This window comes from Colias croceus, chromosome 12, assembly GCF_905220415.1.
Source record: "Colias croceus chromosome 12, ilColCroc2.1".
In the NCBI taxonomy this organism is placed as follows: domain Eukaryota; kingdom Metazoa; phylum Arthropoda; class Insecta; order Lepidoptera; family Pieridae; genus Colias; species Colias croceus.
Window position 1 is genome coordinate 4,929,569 of NC_059548.1, and position 16,636 is coordinate 4,946,204.

General features: G+C 32.7%; 1 protein-coding gene across 1 annotated transcript; it reads right to left on the minus strand.

The window, feature by feature from the left end:
* Positions 1 to 1,550: 1,550 nt before the first annotated feature.
* Positions 1,551 to 15,802, minus strand: LOC123696092 (PAN2-PAN3 deadenylation complex catalytic subunit PAN2). Its single transcript, XM_045642101.1, has 22 exons — positions 15,569 to 15,802; positions 15,145 to 15,305; positions 14,658 to 14,827; positions 14,200 to 14,320; positions 13,366 to 13,565; positions 12,597 to 12,813; positions 11,914 to 12,053; positions 11,440 to 11,589; positions 10,912 to 11,008; positions 10,445 to 10,540; positions 10,179 to 10,295; positions 9,583 to 9,664; positions 8,048 to 8,205; positions 6,875 to 7,133; positions 6,464 to 6,609; positions 5,954 to 6,135; positions 5,231 to 5,315; positions 4,677 to 4,771; positions 3,967 to 4,084; positions 3,360 to 3,541; positions 2,759 to 2,908; positions 1,551 to 1,954 (listed from the first exon to the last, which is right to left on the minus strand). The coding sequence occupies exons 1-21, from the start codon at positions 15,615 to 15,617 to the stop codon at positions 2,788 to 2,790; spliced, it is 2,946 nt and encodes a 981-aa protein (XP_045498057.1). The 5' UTR covers positions 15,618 to 15,802; the 3' UTR covers positions 1,551 to 1,954; positions 2,759 to 2,787.
* Positions 15,803 to 16,636: the final 834 nt, after the last annotated feature.

The window sequence follows — 16,636 nt, forward strand, 5'->3', positions numbered from 1 at the left end:
CATTATTTAACAAATTCGATATGCACATCCAAATGTAGAAAATATTACCCAGCTTCAGATCAATATAACTATATTCAGCATTTGTTTATTAAAATTGAGAAACATTTAAGCTAGCATTACTACATTTAAAATATTTTATCACTAATTTTTGTGCCTAAATTTAATGGAACCTTTTACCTAGCAAAATCAAATAATTTATCTACGCTACTTAACCTAATATTCGTACCGCTGTGTTTATGTATTGCTTCGAATTTATCGCAAAATATTTATCTATATGTAATTTGTTTTGTCTGAATAGCTCCCAAATTGATTCAAGTGCTCTTGACGTATTTAATAACAACAAAAATATGATATCGGTTGACTTTCCCGCTCTAATAATGTACCAAAAATAATTGACATTTTAAAACCGTGTCGCTTACGTCTCGTATATGAGTAAAAAACTAGATTTAAACTGTGTTTTTTTTCTTTGACCAGTTTCTATAGTCAGGTTAACACTTTTCAAACTTTAATGGAAGTAATGTCTTAACATTTTAACATATTATTATGTTTTATACGTTATTAAAGCGAGATAGAAAATTTAGTTAGTGACAACACTAACTTTATAACAAGGTTATAATTCTATATAGGCCCTATCGAGAGCCAAGTTAGATCTATCATTCGCATTTCCTTTATAGTAAGGATTGTTTGCCAGATTTCGTTCTCGGCAACAACGGGCCGGAGCTTACAAACAATCTCGTATCTCGCTCTAGCAAATACTATTTTCGATTGATAGAAAGAGACAGATATATGAGTAAAGGTCTCTACGTAGTCTTCACTATGGAATTTGACGCTTATTTCTTTGACGATTTTCCACAAACAATCTCGTATCTCGCTCTAGCAAATACTATTTTCGAGCAATAGAAAAAGACGGATATATGAAAAAAAGGTCTCTACAAAATCTTCACTATGGAATTTGACGCCTATTTCTTTGACGATTTTCCGTACAAGTCTTTTGTTTCGGGCTTTTGAATATTAAACTGCTTGGTCATAATGCTAACACGCTTTCCATTATACCAAGAAGTAATATTCTCACACGTTAATATCTTTAAAGGAAAATACGGTTAACGATAGATAGAAATAACTTGACCCTAAAATTATACGATTACGCATTAAATGTGAACACAAGGGGTCTTTAAAGGCAGAATTCGTAAAATTTGTTTCATTATTATGCATACGCTTATTGCACTACTTTCGTAGTTATTTAGAGCTAACGCGCAAGATCAACTTTTGTCTTCGAAACTATTTTGTCTCTTCCATCAACTCTATGGGCTAGTAAGAAAGTGCGCGCACGTAGCGACGCAACTCCCGGGCATTGAGACATATTATGGAGACGACACCGCCTACATCACTTATATTCCGCTCAACATACGCCATATGGCGTAACTGCACGCTCATTTTTTATTTGTTTTAAAGTGAAACACATCAAATATGCCTTCGTGTGTGTTACGATATTGCACAAATAATACAAATAATACGGAAAAGTGCAAAGGAATAACTTTCATCGGTAAGTACCTAACTATATAATAATTTTTAAAACTTAGAGCAAAAAATGGCGCACATATTTTGTTCGTGGTGTCTCCTCCATACGTAGTAATATTATCTCAATGCTCCCGGGAGACTTTTATTAGTCCATAGAGTTGATGGGAGAGACAAAATAGTTGCGGAGACAAAAGTTGCTCTTGCGCGCTAGCTCTTAAACGATATAAAACTATAACTCGAATCATTCTTTCACCACACAAAGCTCGGAAAGCTTCAGCATTTCGTTCGAAATGCAACGGAAAAGAGCTTTATCTTAAATGTTAAAATCAATGCTCTCGCATTATAAATACTTATCAAGAATAACCTTATTGGACATTTGAGAAGCGTTTCAAATATTTATCGGATATATTTGACATCTTCTTCACCTGGACCGTTGCTGAAACAAATAATTATATTGTAATAACATTTTTTATAGCAAAAACAAATAAGTTAAGTACATATTTTACTTCTAAAATAATACTTAACACAACATTGCATATTAAACATCTGATATTTCATACACAATTGGATATTAATTTTACATATCACAATCACAATCTTTTATTATAAAAACTAAATAAAAAAATATGAGAATTTTTTTAAATCTGAGATAAATTCGATCTCGAGGCGGGAATCGAACTATGTCTTTCGCCTTACCGTGGCAACGCCTAGCCGCCCGTAACCATAAAAATGTTACATAATATATCCCATACATAAAACGTTGCTAGATTTAGGAATATTCTTTTTACTTCTAGTAACTCGATTATAAATGCCTTAACTAATTTTGGTAGCAGCATCTTGGAATTTTATGCCCGGCTTCTGTGTTAATATTTATGATTTCTAAATTGATACTTTTTTGTATTATTTCAATAACTGTGTAATGTAATGTAACTCTTGTATTTGCCTAACGGATCTTAGTCGTCCATTAATGTACTTACATAATAGTTCAATAAAGGATATTTTTTTTATTTTTTATTAAAGTGAAACTTTTATTACATCGTCTCAAACTTTTTGGTCTGTGTAGCGCATGTCGCGTGACGCACGATACGTACGATAATTATCGTACAAATACGATAATTTTTAGTTAAATGTCTATAGTGTGAAAAAAGTTTCACTTTTACCGTGGTTTCATAAAACCACACAACATTTTTTTATTAAAACCTATTGTCATAAAACTAAAAACAAAATAAAAATCGCATACCAAAAAGCGAACGGCCCGTAAAACAACAGCTAGGAGAGCGTTTTCATGTCCTTCGCGTGCAACACCCGCGAGCTCGTGTAGAACAACACGCATGGGGACTTCCACCACGGGCTGAATTGGGACACTTCTTCCGCTGCTACTTGTACTATGCTGGAATTTGATTTTGTCATTATTATATAGAACATGAGTATAAAAGTACCTTAAGTAAGTTCTGGAAATGGAAAAACCCTGTAGAATATTTTAATATGAATTCTGTAATAGGGAATGCATAGCATTAATTAAATTTACAGATCGAGTCTACTTTATGGAATACTTATTTCTGGATTTGACTTATTTTTGTTTGATACTGTAACGGCATGCGCAGTCAATTTAACGATATAATATTAAGCTTAGTGTGTCGACTTGTACATGTGCTCTTGTGTATGCCAGAAATATCCAGGGCAAATATTAATTTGGGTTTTTGTCTTCAAAAAGGACATAGAACAGATATTATGCCGGAAATTCCACGGGAACAGGAACTATACGGGTTTTCCCGTACTACTCGGCCAAAACCACGGGCGGAAATCTAGCAAAAAATATATATGAATATTTTTGTACTAACCTCAAATCATTGTACAGATACCAATTCGCGTCTCCCTTGTCCGCTATTCTTACATACGCGACGAGATTCTTCGGATTATCCTCGATACAAAGCACCACTGCGGTTAACGTGTACTCGGCGTCCGAGTGCGTGCAATTCGGCTTCTTTTTGTGTTTATCCTGTTTGTCTGTTTGCGTTTCGAGCTGGAACATTTAAAAATTGCTACATAAAGGTATACTTTTGATATTTATTTAAGCTAAATATCTTAACTTAATCACGCTGTACACTTTTTAATGCTTAAAGAAAAATTAACCAAAGTTTAAAAATTAATGAACGGTATTAAAATATGTTATTTATTAATTAAATACCTTTATGGAGTTGAACTTCCAGTATGTAAATAATAACAACAAATTACATTTTAATTATTTACTGGAAGAAGAAGAAAGAGGAATTACAATACAACACATAAACTCGGTTTATTCTCGTGTTCGATTGTGTTTAAAATCCGTTAAATTCTTTAATTTCTAATGTATTATACTCGCGTAAAATCAAATACAAAGAATACAACTTACAAAGCCGTGTAAAGGTGTATGTATGGACATAATAAATATAAAAATTAACTTATTACCTTGTCGTTAATAACAATATCACCATCAGATTGCAGCCGTATGTGCAAGTGCAACGGAATGATACAGTTGATGTCTTGCGTCTCGCTCTTTGAATTAACCTGCGTAGAACTAGACGGCCTGAAATATATTGAGCGAAGATATGAATATATCCTTAATAAAAGGTCTGTAATGAGAAAGAGTCAACAACTTTTTAAGAAAGTCATATAGGAAGCTATAAAATAACTATTATTCAGGTTTGATTTTTTAAATTCCTTTAAAATTCATGGCTCAATATTATTCAAGTGAACTATGTGAACTAGAAATATCGTAAGATAATGTCAAAAAATGACAAAATACTAAGATAATATTCAGTATTTTCTCAAACATATTTTCCAGATAAATAATTCTAAAGTGAAACTTTTATTACGTCGTCTCAAACTTTTTGGTCTGTGTAGCGCATGTCGTGTGACGCACGATGCGTACGATAATTATCGTACAGATACGATAATTTTTAGTTAAATGTCTATAGTGTGAAAAAAAGTTTCACTTTTGTCGTGATTTCATAAAACCACACAACATTTTTTTTTAACATTTTTTTTAATTGCTTTCATTGCCTACCAAACTTTACCTCAAATCTCTCATATCTATATCGCTATGGCGTCGTAAACATGAAAACGCAACAAAACTTAACAATAAAATATCAGACAAGATATACATAACCTAAAACTACCTTTCTGGATGTTTGAATCTGCACCCGGGCCGAGCGCAGTGTAACCCGTAGCGACACGGTTTTCCGTTACCGCTGCGTTTCATTGGATCAACTATCTATAATAATATAAATATATATATATATTATATATTGTATAATAAAATTAAGTTATCGCCAGAATAACTGATTGGAAAATTAACGCACAGCACAAACTGCTATAATAAATAATTAGAAACTTTATAGTTTACTAAGGACTAGAAAGATTTATTAAATTCGTCCATTAATATAAAAAGGGGTAAGTTTGTATGAAACTCAGTTTTTAAGCTGTATTTATATATATTTTTTTTTTTACCACCCAACGAAGTGATCACAAGCAAAGAGTCAATAATAAAGAAAGTAATTTGAATAAAACATTCAATAACAAACAAACTTTTCTTTAGAAAAATACAAATACGAAAATGTAAATAAAATGACTTGATTTATTAACGAATACAATTGATAAGTACCAGTAAGAAAAAATACTTACCAACAAATCTTTTAAGCAAGGTTGGTTTTTAATATGAAAGACACTTTACCATTTCCTTCGGAGGTCCCTTCGTCCAATAAGCCTTTTCTTCAGCAGATACTCCTCCGCAATTGATCGCTAAAATTGGCGGCAACCTGACATGAAATATTTTATACAATACAGAGATCATAAGGCACAGGGGATCAAGTTAGCTCTTTGTATAGATTCATCAACATGCATTGCAACTTTTCTATCTGCAAAATACAAAATATTAAATGTCAATAAAATGGTATGAGAATTTCTTTAATCACTAATTTTATAATCTATTGAGATCCATCCATGAAAAAATTATATCTTCTATTAACAGTTATAGTTATTATACTAAATCACAATCCTTAAATTATTTACTTTGCCTGTCCGTCTATTCACTTCAACCCATCTCTGGTACTTCGAACAATATTGACACGAAATTTTTGTGATGATGTCGATTATAATATATACTAATATTATAAAGCTGAAAAGTTTGTTTGTTTGTTTTGCGCTAATCTCGGGAAGTACTGGTCCGATTTGAAAAATTCTTTCGGTGTTAGATATCCCTTTTATCGAGACAGGCTATAGGCATATATTTCATCACGCTAGGATCAACAGGAGTGGAACGCTGCGGGTAAAACCGTGGGGCACAGCTAGTTATCAATAAAATCGTGATAATGACGGTACTAAACGTGACGTTGAACGTGAACTGATCATAACGTTAGCTGTGGTCATTATAATGATCATAATAAAGATGACTAACCTCATAAGCCTTCCTCTCTGCGTAGTAGGTGTAAACCTCGAACACCGTTCACACCACGCGGGAGTCGATCGTCTCGCACAGAGCGACGCACGCACGAGCTCGAGGAACCCGCACGTGCGCTCGCCGTCACGGCTCGACGCGTACTGAAGCGCGCAAGCCAGTACTACGGACTCGCGTTCTTCCTGTGCGGGTAGATTTGGGAAAATTTATTGATATGTAGGTACCTATGTGGATAACTGTGAATTGGTCTCAACGTTTTATATAAATGTATCTTAGCTAGATCGATCTGCTGCATATTCAATTCAATAAATTTCATGAAAAAAACACTTATTTTGATGATGAAGTAACCATTTGTGCAATTTGTTAATTGTGTAACAAATTAGTGGCATAATTAACATAATAATAAAATATATTTGTAACAGAAGCAGACAAAATGGCCGCCATAAGTCGCCAAAATCAACTATTGCTTATTTAAAAAACTATACTATGCGAAACATTACAGCAACTCACCTCCTTATTACACTTAAGACACCTATTCAACTGTTGCCGCGCGATCGCAAATAGCTTCGAAATTTCAGACTCTTCTCTCTCGGAGTTTGTGTGATTCGACAGTTCTTTGTCCATTGAGCATTGGAGATTCTCCATGCCAACGCTTCCTATAAAACGATAAAACATAATATTGTAAATATACTTCGATGACATCATCTTAACGAATTTTGTTGTTGTATCTCCGAAATTAAGGTACAAATAATTATAATTTAATATGTATAAAAGATTATTCTACGTGAGACTTTATCGAATGAAAAAATAAATAAATATCGGTCAATAACAACGTGGCAAAGGGATCGGCGAACTTACACTTAAATATATAACCAGTTCCTTTTTTTGAAGTCAGTTATAAACAAGAAATATATACACTACCTTCATCAATCCCATTTTCTTTCCACTTCTCGTCCAATCCGTTCTTATATTCGTGGTCATATTCAGAAGGACCGAGGAATTCCAATTCCGTATACTGGTACTCTTCGAATTGTCCATTCATTTGCTTCTTCAGGTTATTCTTTAATCTTGCCGGTTTCGGCGGACTAGCGTTCTGAGCCAATATAGCTAGCTCTTTTTCTTTCTTACGCGTTTCCAGAAGCTCGTAATGTATTTGATGAAGAATAAATCTGTTCCAACTCTGTAAATGGACAGCAATTCACAAGGTATTTGAAAATTTTATATAGATATAGGCCCATCGTAACATTCTTCAGTGACATCTAAAGAATATTAAGCTCGAGCGGCTCAACATTTTAGTGCCATTCATTTTGGGTTTGTTACCCTTATTGTAAAACAATATTGAAAAATCGGTTAAGCCGTTCAAGATCAAAACAGAGTTGTCTTAATGCTGATGAAGCCAATATTCAAAAAATTTGGATGACTTACACTGTAATTTTTGTGGTTCAGACTTAGTCACATGCAGCCATTATAATAACCAGAATGTTTATGTCTGAGATGACGATATGGTACTGTATCTATTGATATTAAATAAGCGAGACGCAGAAGCATCCAAGCTACTAATTATGACCACTAAGCACTAACTCTAGCCGAAAACAAAATGATGAGTTGATAAAAAAACCATCAGTCCTATGGAACATGAGGCATTTGACCATAATACTTTATTGTTACTTCCCCTGTGTGTTTCCTCTTTGTGTGGTGCAAGCTTTATGGTAATAAGGCTTGTTTATGGTGAATAATGTACACCACATTAAGATGCTTAATATGGTCGAAAATATTCACTATAAAAGTTAATTAAAAACAGTGTTTGATACACTCATTAATTCGAGAAGGTACCTTACTTGTACCATTCATTCTCGGTAGGAATTTAATATACCACTAATTGAGTTATTGAAGTATTTATTCATCACTTCTAAGAGTTTTTATCTAATAACAGAATCTCAATTACGACCTCAACGTGCCCCTCCACTTGCTGTTAAATTCCTCTTGTCATTATGAACCCTGTAAAGTTCCTACCACGTATTCTGAAGACCAGGACCATTTTGCTACCAGTCAACGCAAAATCAAGTCGAAACCCATGCCTTCGCCCTTCATTACCTGTATCAAGGCAACAAGATCGACTTTCCTATCAGTCCCTCGATCGGGGAGTATAAGTCCCAACGCGGCAGCTTCGGGCACAGTGCGAAATGCACGTAAGAAGTTATTCGCTTGGCACGGAGCTCCTCCGGACGTGTCTAACATTCGGAATAGGAAACCTGGAAAGAATCAATAACGACACTAGACCAGTACATATGTTTTGTTTCTTTAGGGCAGGATAGGACATGATCGTAGAATTTGGAGGCATATTTTGAGTTATTGACAAGATTTGAGTTGAAGGAACTGCATAGAAGAAGAATATACCAGTCCTTGTTTGATTGAACATTGTGGACATTGTAGCATCTATTTGGAATGAATGGAAATATTCTGCGGTACTTTAGTATTTACACAATTCAATGACGGTATATTAATTTATAGAAAATTTCGAGCACTAGAAGCCCAAATGCATTTTTTAGAAAATGTGGTCGCAGAAGCATTTTAAGCATACAAAAAGAAATTGCAATGCAATCGCTTTGCCATAACGAAAAGTTGTTTGCTTCATAAAACTTTGATATCATTTGAGATGAAATGAGCCATCTTTTATTCAACTTTGGGGTATTTGAATTTTGAATTTGAAAGCCAAAACTTTTGTTTTTTGATGTCGTTTGGAAGATCGTTTATACCATAAAAATATTCTACGCTTACGTAAAAAAATGAGGGATGCAAATAACAACTTTTTTTTCATAATTTTCCAAATGTTTAAAAATAAAACACTTATAATGTTCATGATATATTTGAAAATTCAATTCGGTTACATGTTTCGTCTATGCTAACACTGATTACATAATCGGCTTTTGCCTGGTATACGTAATAGATAATTCATTACAAGCTTTTTTTTTTCTATTTTGAATTTTAATTTTTTTTTTTTTTTTTGTCTTTTTACTGTAATTATTTCGTCGTATTGACAACTTTTAGTGAGTATAATAGCTGATTAATTTATAACGCAATACTGTAGATATGAGTATTGTTAATTCTAATCAAATCATTAAATCTAACACTTCTAGGGGGAATACACATCACTTGTCTTTATAGCTACGTTTTAACATTACAATATGCTTATCCGTAAAGTTAACTAAATCTTTGGACACAAAAATACTGTCGTAATACAATGACAATTTCTAGATGAGTTAATCGAATGAGGGATAAAGTGAAATGGATCGTTATAAAAAAAATAAAAAAAACAGAAAACTTCAACGAGGAGAAAAAATAATAGTAGGGTGAACCATAATGGCGATTTGAAAATAATGAAAAATTTCAGTAAATAAAAAAGGAGATAGCGAGAAAAATTATGTACAAACACGAAACCGTGTCATTTTTAAATGAAAAAAATGATCAAAATAAATAAACTATTTCATACTATAGACTAAAGTATATAGCAGCAAAGTGGTGATCATAATAATTAAATTGATAGATTCCAAGTGCCTATTCTTTCAATAAGGGCTTGAATCTCTTATATAAAGCTACGAGAATAAAAAATAATGAACTAAACAACAGACCTAATTCACAAGTGAGACAAAACTCCTTGGCGCAAGTATGAGCTATCAGCGTCGACTTCAATGGTGGCATGTTGTACAGGATCTGGAAGATTATTATATGTTTAGTATCAAGTTGAAAATAAAAATAAAACCCCAACAAAATAAAAGTAAATCATGTACTACTTACTATGGAATAGTGTAGGTATTAGTGGAATGGAATCTTGCTAATATAATATAGACTGTAGTGAACCATCACAATAAATGTAATCCTTGTTTTTTGGGGTGTCTAGCAGAAATCACTTACAGCGATAAGACTGCCCTCTGTACGTGTTTTTACTTGTATCGCTCTTATTTAGTAATTCTATACTTAGTATGCAATAAAGAATTTTTCATTCATTCATTCAGATATTCAGATAGAACTAGCTTTTTGCCCGCAGCTTCACCCGCGAAGTCAAAGAAAAACCCGCAAAGTTCCCGTTCCCATGAGATTTTCGGGATTAAAACTATCCTTAATGTTAATCTAAGTTACCCTCTATGTATGTGCTAAATTACATAAAAATCGATTCATTTATAAATTAAGTAGGATACTGACATATAAGTACATTCAAAATTGTTACCTGTATCATAGGATTGCAGTATGAGTTAGGTAGTGTGGCTTCAATGCCCGGCAGGCCAGTTCTATTGCAGTTCTCCAATTCTTCATTTGGTTCATTCTTGTTGTATATGATTTCCAACTGGAATAAAGATAACGTATTCATAAATTGCCAATGTTTAAAAAACAGTTATTACATTGCCATCCGGACACATAATATATTTTTTCTTATAGATAGCATGTTTATGCTTGTTTTTAAATCTATAAATATAGATCTGCTACTAACGATACCTTCTGATATTCCTTCGGAATTGGTTTTGCATTCGCTGAGGTGTCATGAAGTCTGCATCTATGCAAGTCTTCCATATTATCATCTATGTATGGATACTGTAAAATAATAAACAAAACATGATTGAAAGGAACATTTACGTTCCTATTGTATTAACTTTACTAGGAATAAAAGTTTGATGCACAGACCCTATATACGTACTTAGTACTTGTACAAAATTATCATGTTCTATATTCAATATTGATGAAGTATGTTTTACAAAGTACATATGTTACATATGTAATATTTTTCAATCACAATATGATTGGTTGTAAGATGTTAAATTGAACAGAGTTTTTTTATATATCTAGGTACCATGCATGCTAAGATAATGCTATTGTTAAATATAATATATTCATGTTCATGAAAATATTATAATGTTAATGTTCTAAAATATCAAAGTTAACGAAATTATACTTTTTTTTTGTACCTCATTACGCCGTCTTGTTCCCGGGTTAGGCGCATACCCAATGGGTCCTTTCATTTTCATGGTCTTCAATACTTCCGGATCTATCGGCTTTGGCTTTCTGAAATTGTACACAACTTGAGATTTTAGTTTTCATCTCTATATGAACAACAAGACCAAAAAAATCGATGATATGTAAACTAGCTTATAATTAATGTTTAATTAAATATAAGTTAAATATTTTATTACTTCATGGATTGTGTGACATTAGAACAATATTATTATTTACAATAATGACAAATTAAAAAGAATAAAATAAATTATTTCCTTAAAATTATAAGTAATCTCTGTTATCAACCTCCCATACATTATGCAATCACTATTCACCCATTTTATTTTGTAATATATCATGTTTTTACTCTTTATATAACCTGGTGACGTTCTTAACCCATTGAGCCCCCAGCGGCCCGTTCAGTCCATGACACAATAGATTTTCTATTGTGTCTGTGATTCCGGGGGCTGAGTTATTACAGTAATTTTTTAGTTAATTACCTGAACACCTTCTTGAAGAACTCCTCAGGCAGTTCATGGAACCATTTAGTGCCAGTTGTGAGCGGCGGCAGCGGGACTGACGAGAATCTGAACGACGGGTCGTTTATACTCGCGTATGGCAACCTCACCGGTGTTGCAAACTCTGTTTCTCTGTAATTTGGATTTTAATTATTGTTTGCGTGGATTTGTTATGAAGTTGGAAATTAAATACTACTGTAAATAAGTCATTTAAAACAAATTTATTTTTTACATGATTAATTTCTATTAATTTTAAAAGTATAACTTGTAATTTAATTATATTTTAAGAATGCTATTAAAAAATCTACGATATCTAAAAATCATTCTTATATCTTTAATTTAATATTGATAAATTAATTAGTTTATTAATTGATGGGCTTACCATCACCATTATTCATATTATATGTAATCTCAAAGTCATATAATACCAAAAATAAATCAAAATCATAAACTTACCGAGAGAAGTTATTGAAAACTGGCTCATTATTATGTTTAGATGAGAACAAATGCAGATGGCCAGCTTGATCCCCAAATACAAAAGCTTGGCTCGTTCCAGACACATCCATCACACTGCAGAATGAACCTTGTGTGTCCACCTGTAGGTACACATAAACAATTATTTTATGCAAATAAAATCTGTAAGCTGTAACACAAGTTTAATTTTTTTATTATCCTTCAAACGTTTGCATATTATTATTTTACTAGAAGAGAAACTCATAATTTTCTTAATTACCTTTATATTCTACATTGAAATTTTGAAACATAATTAAACAGGAAATTGCTCTTACAGCATTGTACAAATTAAATAAATAATAAGGTCCCCAAAAATATTAATTAAAGATAAAGTTAGTAATTGCTTACTGTTATTTATATCAATACTTACACGAAAGTTCATGACCACATAATATTGAAACATTATTAAAGATCTCAACGCATAGTTTCCACTACAAATTAATACAGTACAATTCAAACTTAATGGCGGCTCATTGTACGATCCGATGCGCAGAAAACAATTTTAGGTATTAGCAGGATGTTGAGGGTCCCGCACTCGCACCTGCACCTATGACCTAACTTCCGAACCGCCTTTAAGTTTGATTCGAACGTTATAAAAAATTATGAGTAAAATCTGGTAAAAATACCTGGAACACTGACTGCTTTTCCGACTCGCTCCTATCGTTCACATGCAACAGGGCCACGTGTCCCGCGCTGGACATGGCCAGAGCCCTGCCCGATATAGCTGGTAGGAAGTGCAGGAGGAACGGTGGTGAAGCAACGGGGATCGTCCATGCACCGGTTCCTTTGAGGTGACGCACGTCCCATACAACTACGTATTGTTCTGGTACTGCCATTGTAGCACTAGAAGTATGAAAATATAATTATCAATAAATAGATTTCCGCTCCCGTCGTCACCCGCGTTTTTAAAGAAAAAATTTCCGGGATAAAAAGAAGTCTATGGCTTAATCGGAGTCTTCAGCTGCATACCAAATTTCATTGTTATCAAGTATTTGCGTGAAAGAGTAACAAACATCCTCACAAACTTTCGCATTTATATTATCGCATTAATAGGATTTATTGATACAGTTATCTTGATAGACAAAAGCTAATGTCCATCTGTATTCTCTTTTTCTGTTGAGATGGGATGGTGACTGAATAGATATTGTTGAATTAAGTTTTAATATTTTAGTAAGTTTAGATTAAAAAAAAAACTTAGAAAATAAAGTAACAATCAAATACCTACAATATTTGTCATAGTTCATTAATTTTTATTAAATCAACAAGTATGTTGTTAGCAAAATTAAAAAATAATCAACAATTTGACGATAATTACTTCATTTAAATCAACTATACACTTTTTCAATATTTTCATCATATCTATTTAAATAGTACTATAAAACTAAAAACACTTACGATTGAGCGAACCCAGATGTAATAAGCAGATCCCCTTGCATATCCAAATCGGACAGGCACGCGGTATGCGCCTTGAAAGTGTGTTGCGCTACCATCGGAGTTCTGAGATCTCGCAATGACACCGTTCCGTTCGCACTACCGCAAGCCACTAGTGATCCACCCCCGCTACGGAGTACGGCACAACCGTCCTCTGGAATCGGCTGAGAGAAAACAATATGGCTGGTTGCAGAGCTTGACCGACTGTCAGTGCGTATCGTCGGTCCTGACGATACGCATCAACAATTGTATGACTATGACACTAATGCGCATGACAATACGCGTGCGTATGGTCGGTCTAGCTATGAACGGTTTTATGAATTTCCATACATATGACAAGCGCGACCGACGTACGCATTGATGGTCGGTCAAGCTCTGGAACCAGCCTATATATTAGTTCTATATTTTTAGTTGTTTAGCATTATAAATATACATTTTTAAAGAATAGAAAAGTTCCTTCATTGATGGAATTTAATCTATTGTACTTTAAAAATTTATAAGATTTATTAAGTGTTGAATGTTGATTTTGATTGTTTGTTTTTATGCTTGAATGGATGGTTTGGACTATTAACTGTTTACAGAAAAGAAAAATATCATTGAAAATGTTCATTGTGTCCATGCTGTTTTTCCCTTTCAACAATATATCTCAAATATCTCTTGAATTCAAGTCTCAGTTATTAAAATGTTGATAGAAATTCCTGTTGAAGGGGTCTACAATAAATACAATATAGTTAACATCATAAAGCTATTTGCAATAATAAACTACTAGTTTAACAATTGTACATTTTAAATACTTACAATAACGGATTCAGTCATCTTGGTGACATCAAAATCAATGAGTTTGTCTTGGTGTCCACCCATCAGCAATTTTGTAGGGCTTGGTTGGAAGAGACACTGCATTTCGGTCATGTTCACTGAACTGCAAATTTAAATCTTAGTTTAGTTCCATTGATTGGTTTGTAATTTTTAAAGCTAGCAAGTTACTTGATCACTTAAGAATTACAGAACATATTTTGAATTAAATTGCAGGAAAACTATCAAAAATAAACTTTTCAAATTTTTCTATTGTTTTAAAGAGGTTAGTTTTGAAAGACAATATAATCTCCTCTTTTTCCATGTTATGTATTGAAGTTATAAAATGTATTTTACAAAATTAAAATATTTAAAAAAGTGTAGCTAGAATAAGACTTGCTCTTTGTTCATAATATTGACATCTTAACTATATATTTTAAGTGACTAGAAATGAAATAATTTACGTGTGAGTATGTTTAGGCAGTCCCCTGCGAATCTGATGCCGCAGCTGTGTTTTAGACAATATGAATAGACCCTGCTCAAGGGTTATAATGTCCCTTATTTCTTCCGTCATGTGAACTTGAAATGAAGTATACTTTGTCATCTGTGGTCCGTGATATGATGTTACATGGCCCTAAAAGTACAATCAAAGATGAATTGTTTCACTATGTATTAGAGTTTTTAAGTTAGCATAAATACAAAGACAATATTATAAGGGTACAGTTCCTAAAATAAGCATTTTTTAACTAAGCAATAAAGTAAAGTTAACAAAAAATTGAATTGACAAATGTAATAGGTACTTCATTAGTTATTTTTTATTTTCGTTAGTTACTTGGTTATATTATATACTAGCATTTATTTATTTAATTAAGCTGTTTTTGACTATTGAATATTACTAATATCCTAGACTTTAAGAATACTAATTCAGGCATAAATTTTATTTTCACTTACACCAGCATTGCCCATCCATATCAATTCTTCAAATTTATCAAATGTCACAGCTGAAACACCAAATCTATCTCCACCATCGACCAGCACTGAACTACGGACCTCATAATCAGCATCGGGGTTTTGGATCATGTATGATCTAGCATACTCCGGAATGTATTGTTCTGTTATAGATAAATTTAAATAAAATACACGCACGGTGTAAGCACAATTACAAAGAATTTGATTTGAATATTATAGTGTCCGCAATAATTTTTAAGATCAAAATAATATATTTACAAACAATATATGGTGGGTACTACAGCATTAAACACCTGTTATCGAAATACTGTTTCATGAATTTAGATTGATATTAATGCTGTACATCAAATGTAAATTAACGACATAAATTAATAATCATCATATACAACGAACAAACAACTCTCACCATTCATTAAATCTGGTGTCATACCCATATCAGAGTAATGGTAAGCCATGATTAAAAACTCTGGGTACTTAATAAGACAAAAGTGTCTGTACTTGTTTCAAGATACAAAAATATCACTCTGTAGATGAAATTGTCCTGTTTATTACATTATTTTTGGCATAATTACGAAAACTAATAATAATTTTATTAAGTAAAGCCGCTACTCCAATTCCATTGCATTCGTCAATAATTGTCTTGACAGTTGACAATGACAATTGACATTACCAGGCTGGTTTATACAGAATACAGATAACAACGGGTCTACAAGAATTACATTCCTTTTCCATTTTGTTGTCCCTGGATGTGAAAGTGGTTTTGAATAATTTTATGCATACGACCTATAAAACTATTATTAATGGCCTTAATAAATTGGCTTTAGTTTTTTCAGTCTCATTTTACAGATTTACAAATAATTCAAGTAGAAGGATTTTTTTTGCTAACAAATTGACACCGATGCAAATTTAGCACACCATCAATGGAATTTTGGGTCGAAAATGACCTTAATCGATAGGTCTCCGTTAGGTCCTTTAAGGTCTCACAATTTTTTTGTAAGTTCCTTTTTAGTTTTTTATAAATAATTTTTAAATTTTGGGTAAAAAAAAAGTACACTTTAGCACCTCATCCATAGCAAAAGTGGCGAATTTTATCAAAATCGTATTCTTTATCGTTAGGTCCGTACAAGTCAAGAAGCTTATATATAATACACTGGAGATTGCACTATGAACATTAACTTGTCACAAGAAAATATGACCTTGTATGACGCCTGAATGTTTTTTTATCCCTTTCACACCTAACTTGGCAACTTGGTGTGAAAGGGTCAATCTCCAGTGTATTAGATAAAAACTTTTTGGTACAAGCCCATCATTGGAATTGTTAAATTATTTATTTTACTATTAATTATGTATTTATAAAATAAATTAAAACCTGTGCATGCGCACATCATACATAAACAGCGCGAAATTTAAATTGGTATCGTTTCATTTATGAAATCAATAAATCAATTGTTCTAAGAGTGCTTATTTATTAAAA

Coding starts and splice junctions, on each gene's coding strand:
- LOC123696092 (XM_045642101.1), bottom strand. CDS start 15,617: ATGGCTTACCATTACTCTGATATGGGTATGACACCAGATTTAATGAAT. Junction 10,296..10,444: donor TTCCGAAGGAATATCAGAAG/GTATCGTTAGTA, acceptor TCTTTATTCCAG/TTGGAAATCATATACAACAA. Junction 3,542..3,966: donor ATATTGTTATTAACGACAAG/GTAATAAGTTAA, acceptor TAAATGTTCCAG/CTCGAAACGCAAACAGACAA.